At 36.0% G+C, this 22,103-nt stretch overlaps 1 protein-coding gene across 1 annotated transcript in view; it reads left to right on the top strand.

Annotated features, from left to right (window-relative positions):
- Positions 1-22,103, top strand: part of ARHGAP15 (Rho GTPase activating protein 15) — a 602,539-nt gene that overhangs the window by 397,328 nt on the left and 183,108 nt on the right. Inside the window, exon 11 of the mRNA XM_044242546.1 lies at positions 9,935-10,012. Coding sequence (XP_044098481.1) covers positions 9,935-10,012 — 78 coding nt within the window. The remainder of the gene's footprint in view (positions 1-9,934; positions 10,013-22,103) is intronic.

Genomic DNA, 22,103 nt, shown 5'->3' with positions numbered 1-22,103 from the left:
CTGCAGAATAATAACAATGGAACTCAAACATAAAAGAAACTCATCAGAGTATGAGATGCAATGAACCAAACACAACCTTCCACGTCAATATCTTCCAGATACATGAAGTTTTTCCTCAAGATGAGAGCTCTCACTTAATCATAATCAGAATCATTGGCCAATATTTGTCTGTAAGACTAAGAAAAGAGAGAGAGAGAAAGTAAAGAAAAGAAAAAAAACATGTAGGAGAATTTATCAAAGACTATTTCCAGGTACTTTACTTTCTACTTTGCAGAATTCATTTCAGTTCTTTACCTTTTGTCCTGTCAAATCAAGGACATTGGGTTTCCTATTCACAGGCCGTTTCAAGGTCTTTTAGAGATCCTTTTTACCTTGAGATAATTTGAGATACCTTGAGAATGAGTCTAACCTCGATATAATTCTATAAACCATATTTGTGTCTACCATCCTACAGTCTTCATATTGTTAGGTCTCAAATTCGTGGCTAGGTTTAGACAGATATGGAAGGATCATCGTTAAGACATGAGGAGCCACACATGGGATGCCATCCTTAGGCTCTCATTTCATTTTACTCAGGTCTTAAGGTGGGTATACAAATGACTTTCACCTATATCACACTGGCATGTTGTAACTTCTTTTCCTTTTGTTTTTATCCTTATTTGCCTATCAATTAGTAGTCTGCACATTTAAAAGCATAGTTTTAAAGGTAATTGGCTCAGTGGTATGTCTAAATGGAATATGAGCTGAATGAAATGTATGGAGGTTATATGCAAAAATAAGCCTAATACATAAAAAGAATTACAGTGAATGGAAAACAGGAGCTAGCCCTCAGTACTGATGTGAGTTTTCACAGGACTTTTTATAAACTGCTCTCACTTTTCTGGACTGTGATGGTATGGATAAGAATCTCCAATTCTGAAACAGTGAAATATATGATAAGAACTAAGGAGAAATGTAAGGAGAAAATTCTACTAGTGACAAAGGACAGCGCACATTGAGGAGATTTGCATATTAAGGAGGATAGCTTTTATGTCTCTGGTAACATTTAAAGAATTTGGTGTGATTCTCCTATACCTCTCAAAGTGTCCAATGTCCGACTTAAAGGAAACTAGAGAGATGGGAAACTGATTCAATAAAGGGTTTTCCAATTCTTTTCTAACAGTGTAACTCTCTACAAGAATAATAATAATAATATTTCATAATAGTAGGGGCACCTTGGTAGCTCAGTTGGTTGAGTGCCAGACTCTTGGTTTCTGCTCAGGTCATGGTCTCGGGTTGTGGGAGGTGGGGCTTTGAGCTCAGCTCCAGGTTGGCTTGAGAGTCTCTCTCTCCCTGTGCCCCTCACCCTGCTTGTGCTCTCTAAATACATACATCCATATGCAAAATCTCCAAAAATAATAAGATGAATACTTAAAAGTTAAGAAAGTCAGCCATCTGCCACCCCCATCCACAAATACTAGTGCATAGATCTTTTCAAGATATAAATGGTACAATACAGGACCACCAAGAAACACAAGAAGTAATGCTCTTAACACAGGATATTTTGTCCTTTTCCTCTCCCATTTTTAGTTTATCTTCTCAGATGCTCAAATAGGACAAAACTGGTTAAGAGGTCAGGCCTAGGAAAATAGCAAATATGAATGAATGAATGATAAATACACATGTAACTCTTTTTGTCTAGCATCCTTAACAATATTATTTCCTAGTAAAACACCTTAAACAGATACGAGTTTTGCGGGGGGTGGAGGAGGAAGACATGGGAGAGTAGAATTTGATAATGATCCTAACTACATAATTGTTCAATGACTAGTCCTTGAAGAAAAGCCAACATCTCTCCTTCTGCTCCAAAATTCTATGTTTGATAACATTTTGTCCGTAGTACCATATATTATTTACTCTTTGCTCTTTTAATTTTAAGACATTAATTTAAATCTGGAATTTGGTCCTTATCTAAAACACTAGCTATATAAACAATATAAAATAATGTCACATTGATCAGCATCACAGGTCATAAACAGTTTTCTCAGAAATAAAAAAGCACCCTTCTCTTAGTGACCTCTTTTTTCACTCTACCATTTCTTAAAAAATTTTAGCAACAAATATGTATCTCTTTCATATCTTTAGAGGACTAAAATTCTTCTTTTCCCTATGAATCTACTACAAAATGTCTGTTAGATGAAAAACTCATTTCATTCAGACATAAGTCATTGAAAAAAGACTATTACCCCAATCAATCAAACAAATATAGTGAAGGAAAGCTAAAGATAATGTATATAGAATTGTCAAATCACTATGTGGCGTACCTGAAACTAATACAACATTATATATCAACTATACTTCAATAATCAAAATTAAACTAATTGAAAGTAGATGTTTTGTCAGAGTAAAAAGAAAAACTTACTGTGACAATTGTCTCTATAAGATTTTATAGCAGAGAAACAAGGAGGGTAGGAAGAAATATCAAAATGAGATGAAAATGTAAAAGAAAGGGCTCATGAAACAAATGGAAGAGAAAAAAATATATCACAGTAATCAGGGAACCTGTGAGAAATCATAAGTGATAATAGAATAAATATGAAAAAGGACAGGAGTTGGAGAAATAAAAGAAAATGAGGGGTATACTTATTCTGGACCCCATAGTAATATGTTTTCCCCACATTAGAATTAGAGACAAATGAGTATTTCAAATGTTTATAATGTAATCCCAGGTCATTTATATCCCATATGCCAACAGGGAAAATTATTATACAGCAGTTATTTTCACAATCTAATGAAACTTTAGTATTCAACTTTAAAAAGTCTATCTTTACGAAAAACAATGCAAAGCCCTATTCAAGCTGGCATACTGAAAAAAAAAAAAAGTCTGAGTCTTCTTCCTCAAAAAAATCCCGATGAAATAATAGAAAAGATATGCTGAAAAAGAAAGAAAATAATAATAATGGTGCTGAAAAGAGAAAAGGTGCCACCAGCCAACCAGAAATAGAAATTCCAGGAAGACAGAAAGCAGATGGGATCAAACAAGTGGAGAAATTAGACCAGAAGAAACACCATTCCCAGACAGAGTAATTAGGCACAATTCTTTCCAGGGATGTTCTAGAGAATATCCAAACTTGGAGTTGAATAAAAAGAATAGAAATTGGCAAGAGGATAATAAATAAATAATTCAGTAAACATCAGACCTAATATCTGGGAGACTTGGGCCCCTCTCCCTGTATCCTCTACCAAACAATCACCTGCAGCAGCTGCCGGAGCCTGAGAATAAGTTCTACAAGGACAGAGGAGAGATAAGAAAGAAAGAAGGCCATGGAGAATAAGCTAACTCAAGTCCTCTCTATATAATAGACACAGAGTTAGAGAGCTTTGCCCAAGAACAAAACAGCGCAAGTATTTCTTATCCAAAATAAGGTCCTCCCTCCCTTGGTAACTGAAGAACTACTAGCTTACTCCTTCGTTCTACAGGAAACCTTCATTCAGTCTGCCCATGTGAGATTGAAGCCAACTGGAGGAAAAAAGAGATGTGTGCAAACAAAAAATACCCACAACCCACCATATATTGTAATTAATGTGCTCTTTCAATCTTAAGGGCAATCTGATATTGGAACAGCATTCTTCTTAAAGTAGTTTTAGATGGAAAAGAAACAATAGAGTAAAGGATCAATCAAGAAAACAATATAAAAAATTTTCTGACTGAAAGGGCCTAGATGTAGACACATCAGAGTAAAATTTTACTTGTACAAGTTTAAAGAGAAAAATCTTTAAAAAAAAAATCTTGAAAGGCAAAGCAATTGACCTACAAAGCATCAATGATCAATTTAATAAAAAAAAAATAACAGCAGAGATACTAGAAGATAATGAAAGATTTTTTTTTGAAGTTAGAAAAAGTAAAAGTTTATGAATCTCCAAGTTTATGAAATCCAAGAGAAAGTAATAGTGGAACACAAATAGTTCACTGTGACCTCAAGCTGCACTATCCAATTTGGTAGTCACAAAGTTACATTATTTAAAATTAAGTACAACAAAAATTCAATTGTACTAAACACATTTCAAGCACTCAGTAGTCAGCCAAATGTGGCCAGTAGCAACTGGTTTGGACATGTAGATAGAACAGGTAGAGGGAACATTTCCATTATTGCAGAAAGTTCTTTTGGGCAGTGATTAATTTGAGGAAAGGAAGGAACTTGCAAAAAAAGATACATATCAGGCCTTTTGGGAGAACTACTTTGTGAAGCAAAATTTTAGTGTAGAACCCAATTACTCTTCCTCTTCTTCTTCTTCTTTTTTTTTTTTTTTTTTTTTTTTAGTGGTAGTTAATACCGAATTATAGGTAAGTCACAAAATATAGATAATAAAATAAAATAATCTAAACTCTGAGAATACAAGCAATAACGTAAAGGATAAATTTGGGACCATGAGGGAGAGAAGGTTCTACCTTCTTCTACCTTAGGGGAAATGCACTAAGTTTCTTATTTTTCTATAGCACAGTGGTAATTTGATCTAAGAAATAGAAATAGGCCAGTACAGAGAGATTACATAAAAACTATGCACTAGACTCATTGACTTTTATAATAGGGAGTCAAGAAATACCATTCAAAGTTAAATTAATAAACAGAAATATGACACATTAACATAAAAGGAGTAACAATAAAAAGAACTAAAACTGAGTTGTTAGCAATGACTATCTTTGGATAACAGAATGGGGTAGATATAATATTTTTGTATATTTTGTGTGCTTTAATTTTCAATTTTGCCCGAGAAGTATATTTGCCTCTATAGTGAAAAAAATCTACTCATAATGGCTATTATATAATCATAAAGTTAACATGTAGAAAAATATTATTGTTTGACAATGAGAATTGTGTCAACTATTTCCTAAGTTAATCATTCTTGAAGGATGGACATCTCACAAGAAGTTATTAATAGTCAAATAAAGCTGGTAAATAGATGCAGCATAAATACCAGCCATTGAGACAGAGCAAGAATTAAATTTAGAGTTTCAGATTATATCCTATTCTCTCAGTCATTGAATTTAAAGTGTGAGAACAAATAAGTTGGCAATAGAAGGTTGGAGGAACAGGTCAGAAAGGCGCACTAACTTCCCCTCATGTTCAGCTCTAAACTTGAGTAGGACCTTCAGAAAGACTGAGAAAGAAATGTGCAGCTCTTTGGGTGCATACTGGGTGTTCCCATGCTCATCGGTTTTGGCCAGAGGGGAAAGCCAGAAGACCGAAGAATTGCGAGAATGACTCTTCTTGCGGTAGCTCTGGCCTCCCAGGAATTAGGAAGTGCCATAAATCTCAGGAGAGGGGCTGTTTGCATAAAATTCCCAGCCCACAATTCAGACTCCAGGGGTTCAGATGCATTTTGTTATGTTCCAGAAAAACAAGAGAGCTTTTGGGGCACACCTCTCAACCAGGCTCAAATTCTCCATCTTCGTGGTTTGCCCATCATTCAAGCTACCAAAAATGCTACCTAATACACAGTTTGCAACTATTTTTAACAGGCTCATCTGCATTGTTAAAAACTGCCTGTATTTTGGCAGATAAGCCAGTCAACTCTGGAAACAGTGCTGGTCTCTTAGATTTCTTTTTGGAAAGTGTCTAAGATTTATAGTAGGAATTACTCATGACAGCTGCATTCTTTCCACTGGGTTTAGACCACCATTTGGTCTAATAACTCCTAATTGTGTGCCTATCCTACTCTAAGCTTCCTCAGAAGAAAAGGTGGGGGGGGGTCGAATAGGGGAGAGAGACTTCTGTAAGTTTCCTATAGCAATAACCAGTGATTTCTGTCAATAGTAAACACTATTTTGAAACGTAAGAAGGTCAACTGATGAACAAATAAATGACCTTTCAGTGAACATGGATTTCTTCAGAGAATTTTTCATTACTGCCATTAATGCCAGTTTGATTGGAAAAAAAAAAAAAAAAGGAGAGTGACAGTTTAAGTTTCACCATGTTCCCAAAGTATTTTTAGCATAACAAGAAAAGTTCTTGTCAGCATCCAGTCATGGTATTTTCTTGAAAAAAGTACCTTTCAAAGTGATTTTTCTCCAAACTTCACCAAAGCACAACATGGGTACCTTGAAAACATTGCACATTTAAAAATCATACGAGGTCTAATTATATTTCCAAAATAAGTAGTTTCCAATCCAGCAAGGATAATGTGGTCATGAAAAGGATGTCCAAATCCACCAATTTACATTGGTTTGGCTTGGCATAACTTTCAAAGTTCTTGGAGCAAAGAGAGGATGGCACGTGAATCACTGCAATTTGGGTCATAATTCCTAAGACTTTGGGTTTGCCACTCTGTGAGGCATTCGGGGGAAAACTAATCAACTTCAAGACTGTACCTATATAATTTATCACTGCTAAGATTCCCTGATATGTTCCAGATTATTTTGCAAAATGTAATACCCTCCTTTTTAATATGTACTTTGTCATTTTCACCCTATTTATGTAATTTAAAAAGTATGATCGCAGGGAAGCATGAGCCGTTTGAAGCAGGAGCCACTAATGCCAGGGACGGTTATCCTTCACAAGATATATGGTGTTGATATCTCTGAATCTAAAGGGCTGGGAAGTTGTGTCAAGTTAGATTCAAATTGCATCTAATATGTTTTGCTTTACTCCCTCTTACTTTCTGGTTTCTATCTTAAGCCACAAAGCAGTTTCTCTGCTGTGACTTAGTTCTATAACCACAGTGGTGGCACTGGTCTGAGTTACACTCCCTGTCTCCATCCCCAGCCCTCCCTCCTTTTATCCCAGAAGAAAATTGGGTTATTAATTTAGGATGAGGCCGCTTTGTTTAAACAGTATAGTGTTTTCCAATTGCTCAAGCGTAATATATCCAGCCCATACTGCTCTTTCAAATGTTTTTGATTACCCAACTTAAAAAAAAAAGAAAGAAAGAAAGAAAAAAAAAACCCTCTACTGAAATTTATGAAACACCAAGGGGGGGTTACTTCTCATGTTGTAACTTTAAATTTCTAGAAAAGGAAAAAAAATCTTGTGGACCCTGGGTAATTTCAGTAATTAAAATTCAGTTTACAACTCTAGACAACCTATGCATTTACAATAACATTTACAAATAATTAGAAAAAAGGCCCAGGTTCAAAATAAAAGTGTGCTTGATTTTCTACCTTAAATAAAGAGCTGTGCAGATAAAGTAAAACTTAAGTAAGGTCCTTATTTGCAACAAAAATTCATCGACATCCATGAAACATCATTTACTATTCATAAGGGTCTAACTAATTAGCAAAACAAAAATTGATCCTAAAAAGAATTATATAGTAAATTTTCTTGTTTATATTGTAATAGATTATAAGCAACATTCCACCTTGAATTGTTATTTTAAATTGGGCTACTTTAACCAATTCTATAAATAGCTTATGAAGATTTCTCACTTGGGGAATGTTGGTCTGCCTAGTGCATCAATGTTTCTATTTACTAAAATATTCTTTTTCTTAAATTCTTTCAAAGAAATTGATAACTCGTGGGAAAATACCAGACCACTTTCAACTGGTGAAATTTTGTCTGTTTGTGGTGGCAAGCAAGATGACATTATTCACCAATTATGGTTTTGAATGACCTTTGTCTAGTTCCAATCCCAAAATTATTACCAAAGGCCCCGAACTTGCCACCAGAAAAATTTTTGTGCAGATAATCCAGTTTAAGGAGAGCCACTGAAGGTAATTTTAAAGAATTCCCCAAAATATTTTTTCTAAGAGCTACATGTTCAAAAAAAAAAATTAAATATAACCCCAAGAGGGAGTACTTTGAAAGGGACATAATTACTTGAAAGCTTTAATATTTTTAAAATCTATCATATTATTTAAAATTTTACAGGTTTAATCTACCTACTAAACACTAGCTACTGACAAAGCAAGGAAAGCAATGAGTAACAGATTATAAAGTTCTGGGTATATTTGTATAAACTGAAGACCAAAATAGTCACATACTAAAACTAGGAGTTAAATGTTAAAAAATTTTTAATTAGGATTATTGTTATATTTCAGTTGTCAAGTGCACATTGTACTTAAAAGCAAACACACTGGGGTAAATTCTGATTAATGGAGCTATTTTGCGCATTAGGAAGAAATAATATATGTGATTTTTATAAATGTGTCTTAGACACACAGACACTCTTAGGTGTCCAACCCCATCCTAATTCCTCATAAATTCATAATTCTCATGAAGGGACAGAGAGAGTGGTTTATTGTTAGATTATTTTAGAACTACAAAACTTAAGCCAATTAACATTTGCTAACAACTCTTCCCTTTTATTGATATTATTCCAAATTTCTCTATAGTTTTTCACATGGAAGGGTAAAAATCATGAAGATGAATAAGTGGGCAGAGAGATTTATAACAGAGGGGAAATACTTTGTATCATTCTATAATGATGGATATATGTCATTATGCGTTTGTCCAAAACCATAGAATGTACAACACCAAGATGGACCATAATGCAACAATAAACATTGATTATGATGTATCAGTGTAGGCTCCTCAATTGTAAAAATGTATCACTCTAGCGGGTGGTGCTGGTAACTGGGAAAGCTATGCATCTGTGAGGGACAGGAAGCATATGGGAAATCTCTGTACCTTCCCTTCAATTTTGCTATAAACTAAAAAATGCTCTTTAAAAGAGTATTAAAAAACAGTGAATGATTGTTTTGACTTTTATCATCAGTGCCAATGTTGCAAGTTATGTTATTCTACCCTAAACTATTGATGAAATATTTTGCACAATGGCAGAAATGTTCCTACTATAAAAAGAGATCATTTCATGTCAGTAAAGAGCTTTACAAAGCCCTTATTCCATTATATTATGGCAATAATTTCTATCGTCTTATTTAACACTTATGACTGAGAATTACAATGTATAATCATGGTTCTGTGCCATTTCCCAAGAGAAACGGCTAAGATAGTTGGGTGGTAGCCTCATCCCTGGGCTCTCTGAGGGCCTGGAAACATCAAGAAACATACACTCTTGACATTAAAATTATGTTATTCACATACCTTAAGGACAATAACAGTGTTTCAGTAAGTGTTTCTCTTTCTATTTTCCTGTTTCCTCATTTTTCGATAATTTGGTCATGGAAATAACTAGATGCTATAAATAAATGTGTGGAAAACAAATGTTGAGTATCCAAATCCACTGCCAGGATATGTTATTCTGAATTATAGATGACTAGTTTTAAAATACTCTGAAACTAATTTCAGCATTTTGTCAAAGGTTTTTTCCTTTATTATCCCTCCATAAGAGTACCCCCATTACCTGTAATATCCCAGAGATTATTAAACTAGTTACATACAACTGGAATAGAATTTTCTTCTGTAATTTAAAATAGTTTGACCGATGCATGTTATGCTATAGGATTATAAGAAAAAGGGAATGGAAATGAATGGGATGGGATGGCACAGGATAGGACAGAGTAGAATGGAATGGAAAAGAATAGAATAGAATAGAATAGAATAGAATAGAATAGAATAGAATAGAATAAGAAAGGAAGGTGGGGAGGGAAGGAGGAAAAAAGGAAGGAAGATTCTATAAATCACTTAGGTTGTTTTCTGTCCAGGAAGGGGCAATCATATATATCTGAAGGTTTTTCTCCTACCTACCACCAGTTTAATTCCTGTGTTTTCCTTAGGACTGAATCTTAACTATAGTGTGAAATCCAATGCTATCTATTACTCTTCTATGATTCAACTGGATTCAAATTTGTTGATGATTGGCTGTGACTGAATTTTATTATTAGTTTGTTGAATTTGAATTATTGAAGATTGCTTGGTTTAGAGAAATTTGTCTTCTCTGTGAGGAAGGGATATTTGGTGTTGATTTACTACTACCTTCCTTCCCACATTTTTTTTTTTTTCTTTTACCGTCTCAGTTCTTTTATGAGCAAATATAAAACATGCCCTTTTATTTTCAGGTCTAGATGTTGATGGAATATACCGAGTTAGTGGCAATCTGGCAACAATACAGAAGTTAAGATTTATTGTCAACCAAGGTAAGTGATTTCTTCTCTTCATTTTTTTCAGTAGTTTCATCTCTAACAATATTTCAGACTTTGTGCTGTTTGTATTATGAATCTATAATGATTAAAGTTTTGAAAGGAGCAAGAGAAATTTGAAGAAATGAAACAATTATCACCAGAGAAATAAGAGATAGCCAGTTTACTCGGAGATTAATAGACCAGAGAGAAAAACCAACTAAGAGTTTACGTGAAATAAATAATTAGTGGAATATGACAAACTGAACATGAAAAAAGACTAACAAGAGGGTAAAAGAAAGAAAAGTTGCCTAGCTTTGAAAATTTGTTCCTGGCATATAATAGACACTGACTGTATGTGGATAAATAATTGAATAAATGAATGATGAAAGCATAAAGGTCAAAATCATAGATGTTAGAAAAATATGTAATAGGTGAGTAAGAGAATTAAAAATTAGGAAATACATATATCATCAAAGAATTACAAATTAAAACAATAATGCAATACTACTAACCATCTGTTAGGATAGCCCAAAGCTAAACGACCAGCAGCACCAAATGTTGACAAGGGTGTGGAGCAACAGGGATTTACATTCACTGCTGGCTGAAATCAGAATGGTACGGGAACTGTGAAAGATAGTTTGGTAGGTTCATGTGAAAACATATTCGTATCATACTATCCAGCAGTTGTGCTCCTTGATATTGACCCAAATGAGTTCAGAACTTGTGTTCGCACAAAAACCTGTGCACCAATATTGCCAGCAGCTTTATTCATAATTGATAATTCTTGAAAGTCACAAAGATGTCCATCAATAAATAAATGGGTAAACAAACTGTAGCACATACATATAATGGAATATTACTCAGTGATAAAAAGAAATGAGCTATCAAGGCACCAAAAGACTTGGAGGACCCTTAAAGGCATATTGCTAAGTGAAAGAAGGCAGCTTGAAAAGGTTTTGTATGGCATTATTCCAATTCTATGACAATCTGGAAAAGGGAAAACTATGGAGACAATAAAAGATCAGTGGTAGCAAAGGATCTGGGGGGGGATGAGAATGAAACAATGAGCATAGGAAATTTTTAGGGCCGGGTAGCTATTCTGTTTGATATTATAATGGTGGATAAATGACAGTATACATTTGTCAAATCTATGTAATATACAACACTGAGAGTGAAACTTAATGTAAACTATGAGCTTTAGTTAATGATAATGTATCAATATTGCTTCATCAATTGTAACAAATGTACTGCACTAATAAAAAATGCTAAAAATAGGGGAATTGTGTGTTGAGGTACAGGGTAGTGGTGGTGTATGGGAACTCTATCTTTCCATTCAGTTTTCCTATAAACCTGAAACTTCTCTTTAAAAAACGAAGAATTAAAAAAAATTTTAAAAAAACAAGAAATGTTCTAGAAGCAGGCTAAAACATCTTAAGTGGGTTAAGGTTAGAAGACTGGGAATAGCTGTCTCTGCAAAAAAATCTCTGTACATCTTAAAAGGTAGGACTGGGATCATCTTTGTCATGTCCCCCATTAACCATAATGCACCCCCATTATGCCCTAGGGTGTGCATAAAGGAAGGTTTTGATTAATATTTGTTGAATAATGTGTGTGTTGCAAATAAGAGAAATATTAATACTGAGAAGCATTAAATCCTCCAACAGTTTAATTTGAGTTGAACCACTCTTCTAATTGTTGACTGCAATAATTCTGGCCAGCGGACACGTGATTTTTATTTCTGAGAATCTTTATGAACTGCGAATCTCCTCAGCTCTGTTTGCTCACTAATATGAACCTTTATGTTTCACAATTAACTCTCCTTCCAAGGCAAAAAGAGGAACAAAAACAAACAAAATAACAACAAAACAAAACAAAACACCCCAGAACTCAGCTTTACCTCATTTATTCATATTGACCCCTTTTGGACTGAACCAGAATGCCCCCTCTATGAGGAAAAATTGGATAAAATAGGCCCAGCCTCATTTTCGTTCCTGCTTATAACCAGCTAAAATCGTTCTTTTAATATATTTCATACTGAAGCCATATCCTGATTGGGATTCTAGACAGCTGGGCAACACATTTCTTCTACAAAGAAGAAATCTCAAAACAGAAGCCATGCTAGAAACAAACACTAGTTGCATTTCCTGCCTTTAAAAAAAAATTATGCTCAGCAGTTTGAAAAGGCAAAAAAAAAAAAAAATCTGCAATGAAAATATGAAATCTGTCCATCTCCTCTTTTGCAATCCAGACTTCCCCATCCTGTGAGGCTGTGTAACTGCTCATGTTTCCACGAGAGTTGACAATGTAAAGCTGGACAGAGGCCTGAGTTGGTATCTGGTAGCACAGAATTGTCAGTAAACTGTCTCCCTGGTTTATAGCACTGTCACAATGCAGCATGCTCAACACAAATTATGCTACTTTAGGACCTTTGATACTGGTGATCTCGTCCAAGTTGTGTTGTGGAGTTTTTTGAATTAGATGATAAAAGAATGCCTACACCAGCCTGTCTCAAATTTTGCTAATCAGATTATCCTTTGAATGAAATCTCTGGAGTGGACCCATAATTTTTGGTGCTAACACCATACCTTCCCCTCCATCTGCACACTGGTCTTGAACAACAGAGCTGACTTAGAAGAGAATCAGTGCCGGGTACAAAGAGGCTGACTGTGTAAATTGTAGCCTCCCCTTCATGCATGTGCCTGTGTGTGTGCAATGAAAAAAAGGTGGCAGTGAGTGATAGATAATTCCATGAAAAGCGTAAAGTGATATGTGAAATGCAATACATTCTTTTGTTTGTTTGTTTGTTTGTTTGTTTTCAAAGATGGAACATACATGATTTTGGCATACTCCCTTTGTATTAACACCTTTTGTCTTCTCCATGTTCACATTCCACAATGTATCCTTTTTAGTGTGTTCTAAATATACATTTTAAAAATGAACAAGTCCTACCCACCATTAGGCTAGACAAATGAAAACTGATTTGGGGGATTTTCAAGAACAGTTCAATTGCAATTTATGTATTTCACTAACTTTCTTGAATGCTATAATCATCAGCAATTCTAAATACACCAGTTGAATGATTCAATTTGTTTTGGTTTTCTGTTTGACTCACTAAATCAGTAGGAATTGGATACCCTCATTATACTTCCAGATCAGATAACATACAAATTAAATTCAAAGTGATCACTTTTGAAAAGCATGTTCTAATTATAACTAGTAATGATGATAATAATAATTATTATTATTATTGTAAACGTAGCTAACATATTTTCATAACTTACTATGTGCCAGGCACTGTACTAAGTGCTTTACTTATATCATTTAATTTAGTGCTATCTACCTTCCCATAGAATAGGCACTATCATTGTTCCCATTTTAAAGGTGAGGAAACTGAGGCTCAGAGATGTTAAATAATATCCTGAGGTCATATTTCAAGTAAGTGAAAAAGGACCAGATCATCATCCTGACTCAGAGCATTTGCTGAAAGCCACTGTTGCCATTGGGCATTTCCCATTCTTTAATTGTTGATTACCTTCTTACAAAAGTGAGTATGTCTTTCATGCTATAGACACTTGGTAGTCACTCTGTCTATGCAGGCTTTCCAGGGTTTGTAAGTGACAGGTACTGCCATAGCAGTTTCACTAAAATAGGTCAAGAAAGAAAAATGTGGAGGAAAATGCCAAACATCCCAGTTATGAAGAAGTCTGGCATTGCCATTCTCTGAAGGGCTTTATATATCTGTGTTTGGACCAAGAAACTACTTTCATACAATATCCTATTGCAGCCTTCAGCATCATTGGGAGCTCTTGATTTCCTGGGCCATCGGTGCATGAATAAGCAGTGCTCTCCCTTGTTTACTGTACTTGGTGACAGCTTTCAGTGACATTTTGCTGATGCAACTTTTTCACTCTATGAGGGCATCCCCCAAAGAAAACTGGTCCATGACCTTAGATGTCAACCTGTCAACAGCCTATGACACTGTGTTGATTCTTCAGAATGATCTGTGACCTGATGGTTTTCTTGCTTGGGGGTCCTTCTGCAAATGACCGACTTCAGCAGTGAGATGCTGCCTAACTGTCTTGAGAACTTTTGACAGTGGGTCTTGGAAATCCCATTAGGTTGAGTTCCCCTCCTTCTGACATCAACATTCTGGTTTCAGCTGCCCATCTAGGCTTATTGCCCAAACTCCAAATTCAGTTCAGACTCTCTTTGGTACTGCTTAGATGTTCTCTTTCACCCTTTAAAAAAGGGACAAGAAAGACTGGCATCCTTTTTGGAAAATATCTTTGAAGCTTCCCAAGCCCATGAGCCAATGGGAGAACTATGAAGCACTGGGGCAAGAACTGAGTGGGAATTTTCCAGACTGGTGTTTCTTAGTACACAGTAACAAATATTCCCTCTAACCATTTCTCTGAACTGGAGGAAGTTACTTCCCACCAGGATTTTAGACATATTTTCCATATATAGGAAAAAAATTTAAAGGAAGAATCTTAGGGACACCCTCCTTCACTTTTTCACACCCGGAGGAACAAAATATATAAATGCTATAATCTACGTGGCCAAGAATCTTAATTGGGTATGTGGGTGTGTGGGCGTGTGTGTGTGTGTGTGTGTGTGCATATGATTTTGCGTGTGTGTTGTTTTAAATGGGAGAGGGGTTTTTTTCCCATTAATTTACAGTCTTGCACTTTGCATATCTTTATTCACCCAGATCTTATTGGCATAATAATCCAAATTAAACATTGGCTTAAAGAGATGAATTTGCTTATTTTGAACATGCTAAGAATAAGCTCCATTGAAAATAAACTATTAGAGAAACAATTTCATGTTACTAACTATATCTAAACTACTTTTATATAGATTTGTGCCACAATGCCAAGCAAAGCATTAATGTTAGAGCTATCCCCATGCTTTTCATATTATTTGCAGCATCAAAAATTGAATAAAAGAGGAAGGAGAGAAAGAATGTGAGCAACTGGCAGTTCTGTTCTTATAAAATAGCCCTTGTATCAAGTCCATTCACTTTTCTATTAAGTGCATATAGTGCACTTAATATAGTGCGCTAAATATTATAGTGCCCTCTTATTATTTTTAAAACAAGGTATTTTCTTAAGCTTATTTCACTCTGACTGCCAACCACAGCAACAACAAAACAAACTGTTATTTGCTTTACCCCATCCCGCAGGGCGGTTTTTTGGTAAGTCGCATCATTGATATTGCACCTTTTTGGTTCCCATGTGACAAGATTATCTTTTAACAATGATTTATTTTTTCCCATTAAAGCCAAAAAGATCACTTGATCATAAAAGGGCCAGACTCTAACATCATTCAGGGTTTTGTAAACTTCCGTAGACCTCATTTTTCAGCTACATTGAGTCAAGAAGCTCAAAGACTATTGATGGCAAAGCTTCTATTGCTTTCTAGCTGCTTAAGAAAATGTATTGTCATTTGTAAATAATGCTGAAGGAAAGCCAAAACAACAAGCTCTTCTCATTCATTCACATTTTTATAATCTTTAGTTTTTACACAATATTCCTTTTTTAAAAGATTTTATTTTTAAGCAATTTCTATACCCAGTGTGAGGCTCAAATTCACGACCCCTAGATCAAGAGTCACATGCTCTACTAAGACAGCCAAGAGCCCCAGTTTTTACACAATATTCTATTAACAACTTTATGAATACTTCTAGTATCTAAAATGCACAAATTCTGGCCACTTATTTTAAAGCAAAATCATATTATACATTTATGGTGAGTTATAGTTTTAATTTTTACATGCCAAGCAATAAGGAGCCTACCTAATGCTGTGGTGAAAACAAAGGCAGAGACCATCCAGTGAAGAGAGAGCACTGCGTGGGAGTCAATGGACCTGCCTCTTTGTTTTGCTTCTGACCTATTTGTTAGTCTGATGGAAACAATTTTAACTCCTTTGAATCTCAGACTTTTTATTTCCAAAATGGGAATGAGAAAGAAAATGTGAGGACTTTAAAAACTCTGAATCAGTCAAATGATAAAATACAAACTTTAAGATGTTAGATGAAATCAGAACAATACAACTTAGTTTTCTTTATACAATCATAATACTGAATATTAATAATCAAGTATGGTTTGGGGCTTCCATGTGATTGAGTTTTCTTTGATGATATTGAGATTCCTTTTCTAAGAAGAAATATCATGTATGGGAAAGCTTTGGAGAATCCCTGCTATTCAATGATTTGTTTCAATAGACAAATTCATAGGCTTTGGGGGTTCCTGAACATAAAGGAGAAATTTAGTTTTATTTTATCAATAGGCTTTTGGGAATTTACCAATTCTGAAAGAATAGCCCCATCCATGTTCACAGGAGAGGGTAAGTAAAATCTACTGAAATTTCAAGTCTTAATTCATTTATGGCTTTTCATGTAGACTTGACTGTTGAGCCCAGAAATTAAATCAGTCAGTTATGCAACCGCCAATCCCCAAGGATATTTATAACAATTGATCATCATTATAATTCATCATCATCACCAACAGAATTAAGTAATAAAAATTAAAAATTAGTGGGAAAACAGACCAAGTTTACCTCTGCTCTTAACTCTGCTTGGTGTCACTGGTGTGGGCACTGACTACATTTCAGGACTGTGTTAGTTATCTACTGCTGCATAACAATATTATTTCCAGCTTAACTATTTAGAGCAACACACATTTATTATCTCCCAGTCTTTGTGGCTTAGAAGCTGGGCATGGGTTAGGTGGATTCCACATAAAGTTTCTTTTTTTTTTTTTTTAAAGATTTTATTTATTTATTTGAGAGAGAGAGACAGTGAGAGAGAGCATGAGTGAGGAGAAGGTCAGAGAGCGAAGCAGACTCCCCATGGAGCTGGGAGCCCGATGTGGGACTCGATCCCGGGACTCCAGGATCACGCCCTGAGCCGAAGGCAGTCGTCCAACCAACTGCGCCACCCAGGCGTCCCCCACATAAAGTTTCTATCAAGATGTTGGCCAGGGGTGAGTCCTCATTAGGAGGCTCAGTTGGAGACAGGTCTGCTCACATGATTATTAGGATTTAGTTCTTTGTGGTTTGTTGGACTCAAGACCTCAACATTACTGGCCTCGTGGACCTCTCCATAGACTGCTTGTTCCATCAAAACAGCAAGGGAGAGAAACTAGTATCTAAAGCAGAAGTTAGAATCCTATGTAAGATAACCAAAAAGGGTATACCTCATCACCTTTGGTGCCTTCTAAAGGTTAGAATCAAGTCACGGTTCCTACCCATCTACCCCAGGGGAGGGGATAATACAAGGCATAAACACAAGGAGCAGGGGATAATTTGGGATCATGTTAAAGTCCATCTTCCCCAAGAATCAAGTTGAGAGCTTTTAAAAATAAAGATGTTGGAGGCCAGTCATAAAAATTCAGATGCAGAAAGTCTGGTGTTGGATCTATATGCATGTATTTTAAAAGAAAAACTCCCCAAGTGAGTCAAGTACATCATGAGCCCTGTGAACCCCCACATGACCTACAAGCCATAAAATATACAAGGTTTGTATTTGGGTAAGGTCAAAATAGACCATGAACTCCTTTTTTTGATACAATTTCTGGTGATGAGAGGTTTTCTCTTTGAGTATTGACTGATGTAGTCATGCTCACTATTTTTTTATGAACTCTGAGTCATAAGTTGGAGTAGAACTAAAAAAATGCCATGGATATAACATGTATGTTAATAGTAGGATGAAAAGCATAGATTTTTTTTGTAACCACAATCTTTTTCCAATGTAGACTCTAGAATAATTTTTTTTAAAAAAGATGTTTTACCTAAAGATTTGCTTTAAAGAGCTAAGGAACAAATAATATTTTAAAATGTAACAGAATGTTGCTGATGCTGATGCTAGCTAGCATTTAATTGAGAATCTACTGCATGGCAGGAATGGAAAATTAGACTTTGCTTTCACACTCATAAAAGTTTGCAAGGTAGATAAACTTTATGATCCACATTATTCATACAAGAAAATCGTGGTTCAGAAAGATTAAATAACTTTTTTAAGGCTGCAATATTAATGTGTTTTGAGGCCAAACAGTGAATCCATTTTAAACTTACTCCAAAGAATATATTGCTGAGTGCTGGATTCAATTGATCATGGGGGAAGGGGCAGGGAGACATGTTCTTCTTTTTAACATCAAAGATTCCAAACCACTTATTCTTGTTATAATACTATACTTTCTTGGTGTCCAGTCCATGGGACCCTATTATAAGAGAAAACTTCATTTAAAGGATCTTTTTTTTTTTAAGATTTTATTTATTTATTTGACAGTGAGAGACACAGTTAGAGAGGGAACACAAGCAGGGGGAGGGGTAGAGGGAGAGGGAGAATGAGAAGCAAGCTTCTCGCCAAGCAGGGAGCCCAATGCGGGGCTCAATCCCAGGACACTGGGATCATGACCTGAGCCAAAGGCAGATGCCCAATGACTGAGCCACCCAGGTGGCCCTTAAAGGATCCTTTTAATGAGTAACTCCTAACTGCTTGTGACTTCATCAGGAGTAGTAGGAAGTTTGATTCATCACTGTATCCCCAATATAGCAAAGTGCTTGATACTGTATATGGACTGAATAAAGATTTATTCCTACATAATAAATTGATGAACTTTCAATACAAACCAATCCCATGTCAATATTCATTGATATGTTGTGTTGTGTTCCATTTCTTGGGTATCTCAGTAAAGAAAACTCAAGCTATATTTTACATTATGTTTTCTCCCAGACTCTTATAAACAAGCATTTAATTTTAGATTGGATAAAAGAATCAAAGGACAGGAATGAAGAGGGAAGAACCATGTATCCCCATTTTCTGCCTTCATATGACAAAGTTTGAGGACATACGGCTCAGTATTCCTTCACAAAGTATGATATTAGCAATTAGACAAGTCGGAAATGAAATTGGGAGCAGGGATATAACTCAGCTTGCCATCTCGGCTCTCCAAAACATTGGGCATGACCACGTAGACAGAAAATCTATATTGGATAATAGCAATAAAACTATTGCTCTTATTAACCCCATATACTGAATTTTTTAATTTTGAAAGAATGCTTTGTTTTTGTTTTCACACAGGAAGTCCCCGTTGCTGGTAATTTTGGCTTCTGTAACTCACATTTATTTATCTAGCACCTTTTTTCTAAGTGTTCCATGTAGTTTAGAAGCATTTTCTAACAAAAGTGTGCTATGGAAAAATAAGTATTCTCATCACCTCAAAGCTGCTTCTAAAAAGGAAAAGTAACAGGTGCAAGGCTATGAAGGATTTTTTTCAGGTTTCTCTGCAAGCCCTCAAGATAAGGTGTCCAGAATTTACAAATGTGGGGGACAGAAGTAACGCTCAAGTGAAAATCTGAATGACTTAGACAAAACCCATTCTCTTTTATGCCCTCATATTCATGGGCCCACTGGAAAAAAATGCAGGTATCCCTGTCAACTTTCTTCCTTTCTGAGGGTCCCAGAACATCAGGATCGGAGGTAAGCTCCGTAAAATATGATTTTAGCTTTTCCATTATTCATTCATTGACAGACACTTCCAAAGCTTTTACCATGTGCCAGGCAACATGCAGGATGCTGGAACTACAGCAACAAATACAACACATGGCATTCTCAGGGACATAGAGCCTGTATTTCCATGGTTATTTCCAATCCAATAGCCAAAATGACTGGTGATCTATTTGGTGTAAATTGACGAGAAGATTCTAGTATCTTCAGTCTTCACAGATTCTTCCTTCTTCCCAGCTCTCTGATATCACCATGACCCTCTCTTTCATCTCATTGTTTTCTATCCACCCAGGTTTCCTTCCTCAGACCCATCAAGTTCTTTTCTTTACCAGGACCTTGACTTTTGCTCCTGTCTACCTAAAATGTGCTTCCTTCAGACCCTGACAAGAGTTTCTTTCCAACATTCAAGTCATCTTCTCAGCAAGACTAAGACATCTGGAACATGGGCCTCCATCCTACCCATCCAGTCACTCGCCATCCCAGTATCTTCTTTGCTTCCAAACACATCTTCTCTGGAACTGCCTTGTTTCTTTGTCTGTGGCTTCAGGGCCACCCCTCCTCCTCTATGCGAGCAAGACGTTACCTATGTTGGTCACCCAGCTCTTAGGGTACCTAGCGGATAATTCTTTTTACATGAATATTTGCTGAATATGAATAGATTCAATAAGTGAATGATTAATGAATCATGTTAGATGATCAGTGATGGTTAGATGAAAATCTTCAGAATTTGAGAGTCTCTATGCAACCAGTCCAAAGAGCCATATATACTTGTCCCCATATCCACCTCCACCTGAAGTCACAATCTGTTCAGCATGGACCACACAGGAGAGTTGGGGAGAAAAGAGGAGGCAGCTGTCAAGCTGAGAGACCTGAGCCAGCTCTAAAAGCCTGGCCCTTTAGGCCAAGAAAGACTGTCTGAGTGAGCAATGGATGACTCCCAACCCAGGTAGTACAAAGATCACACTAAGGACTGTCCCCTGCTTATGTGAATTCCAAGTGTGATCCCTCTCAGTGTCATTGCATCTTGCCAAGGCTTTGTCAAACCGGTAGCAGTCTGATAAAGGACACCTTGGGCTTAAATTGTGAGTGACTGTCCTAGACTTGCCATGGTTCAAATAAAATAATACAAACTGCAAAGTGTATGAGAAGAATCAGGAAAGGAGAAAAATTAGCTTAAAGAATAAAATACAGCTTTAATTTGCCTAAGGAAAACTTCAAATGGGGATTTAGTCATTCACAATTATTTGTTGAAACCTCCTAAGAAGGACACTGAGTGGCTCAGTTAAGTATCTGCCTTTGGCTCAGGTCATAATCCCAGGGTCCTGGAATCAAGCCCCACATTGGGCTCCCGCTCAGCAGGAAGCCTGCTTCTCCCTCTCTCACTCCCCCTGCTTGTGTTCCCTCTCTCGCCCTGTCTTTAAACTCTTTAAAAAACAATAAAAGAAAAGAACACTTGGGAATCAGGCTGTGGTGGAGTATTCTTCTGTGTCAAGAGATTGATAATAAGCAAATATATGGGATCCTTACAAGTCATGTCCAGAATCAAAATAGTGATGTAAGAGAGAATAACTGATGAGGATAGGAGGAAATGTCCTTAGATTGGATGGTCTGGGAAGGTCTCTTTGAAGAGGAGCCATCTGAGTGGAAACTTGATCTGATAGGAAGGAGAGAGGCATGCGGAGATGTGGGAAGAGAGCAAAGCAGGCAGCGGGAAACTAGTCCCAGGGAATGCAGGCTTATATGAGATCAGAACACGGGTCAGAGAGATGGGCAAAGCTTGTCCAGTGAGGCCCTTGTAAATCAAGATAAGAAGTTTTGTCTCTCATTCTAAGGCACTGCAGTGTGGGAGGGGAAGTTAATCAGGAAGCGATCTGATATTATTTATGTGGATTTTGTTTTTTTAAAAAATCATTCTGGCTGCTATGAAAAGAATAAATTTTACAGGGCAAGAGTAGAAGCAGAACAGTTAGGAAGCTGTTACAACAGTTCAATTAAGATATAATAATGGTAACGGATTTCTATGAGATAAACTCCATATTCCAATTTGTCTCATTTTCCATGTGCCTTTTGAACATTTTTCTTTCTCTCTCTTTCTTTCTTTCTTTCTTTCTTTCTTTCTTTCTTAACAAAGTGCAATGAGAACACTAGAAACCCCAGGTCAGTTTCCATAAGACCCCTTACTAACTGTGATACTATGCCCAAGAAGTCACTTACCCTTCCCAGAGTAATTTTCTTATCTTTAAAGGAAGACTAACCATTCTCTTGAGATGAGTCAGTCAACATGAGATAATAAATACATTACACTGGAAAATGATACACCATATAGAAATGGAAGTTCTATTGAAATGTGTCCTTCACAATCATCCTAATGGAGACATCTATTATAACCAAGTGAGGTATATTGTTTTTTAAAGGAAAGAATATTTGATGAAGGGCTCATCTTATATTCTTCTTGGATTATTTAAATATCTCTTACATTTTCCCTGGATTACTCCAACCCATAGGAACTCTTTTAAATCCTATGCTTGCACTTTCAACTACTCAATATACCATAATTACTTATTATTGTTACTACATACCTAATATATATTAATA

Source organism: Neovison vison, chromosome 3, assembly GCF_020171115.1.
Source record: "Neovison vison isolate M4711 chromosome 3, ASM_NN_V1, whole genome shotgun sequence".
NCBI lineage: Eukaryota > Metazoa > Chordata > Mammalia > Carnivora > Mustelidae > Neogale > Neogale vison.
This window is presented reverse-complemented; position numbering and strand designations above follow the sequence as displayed.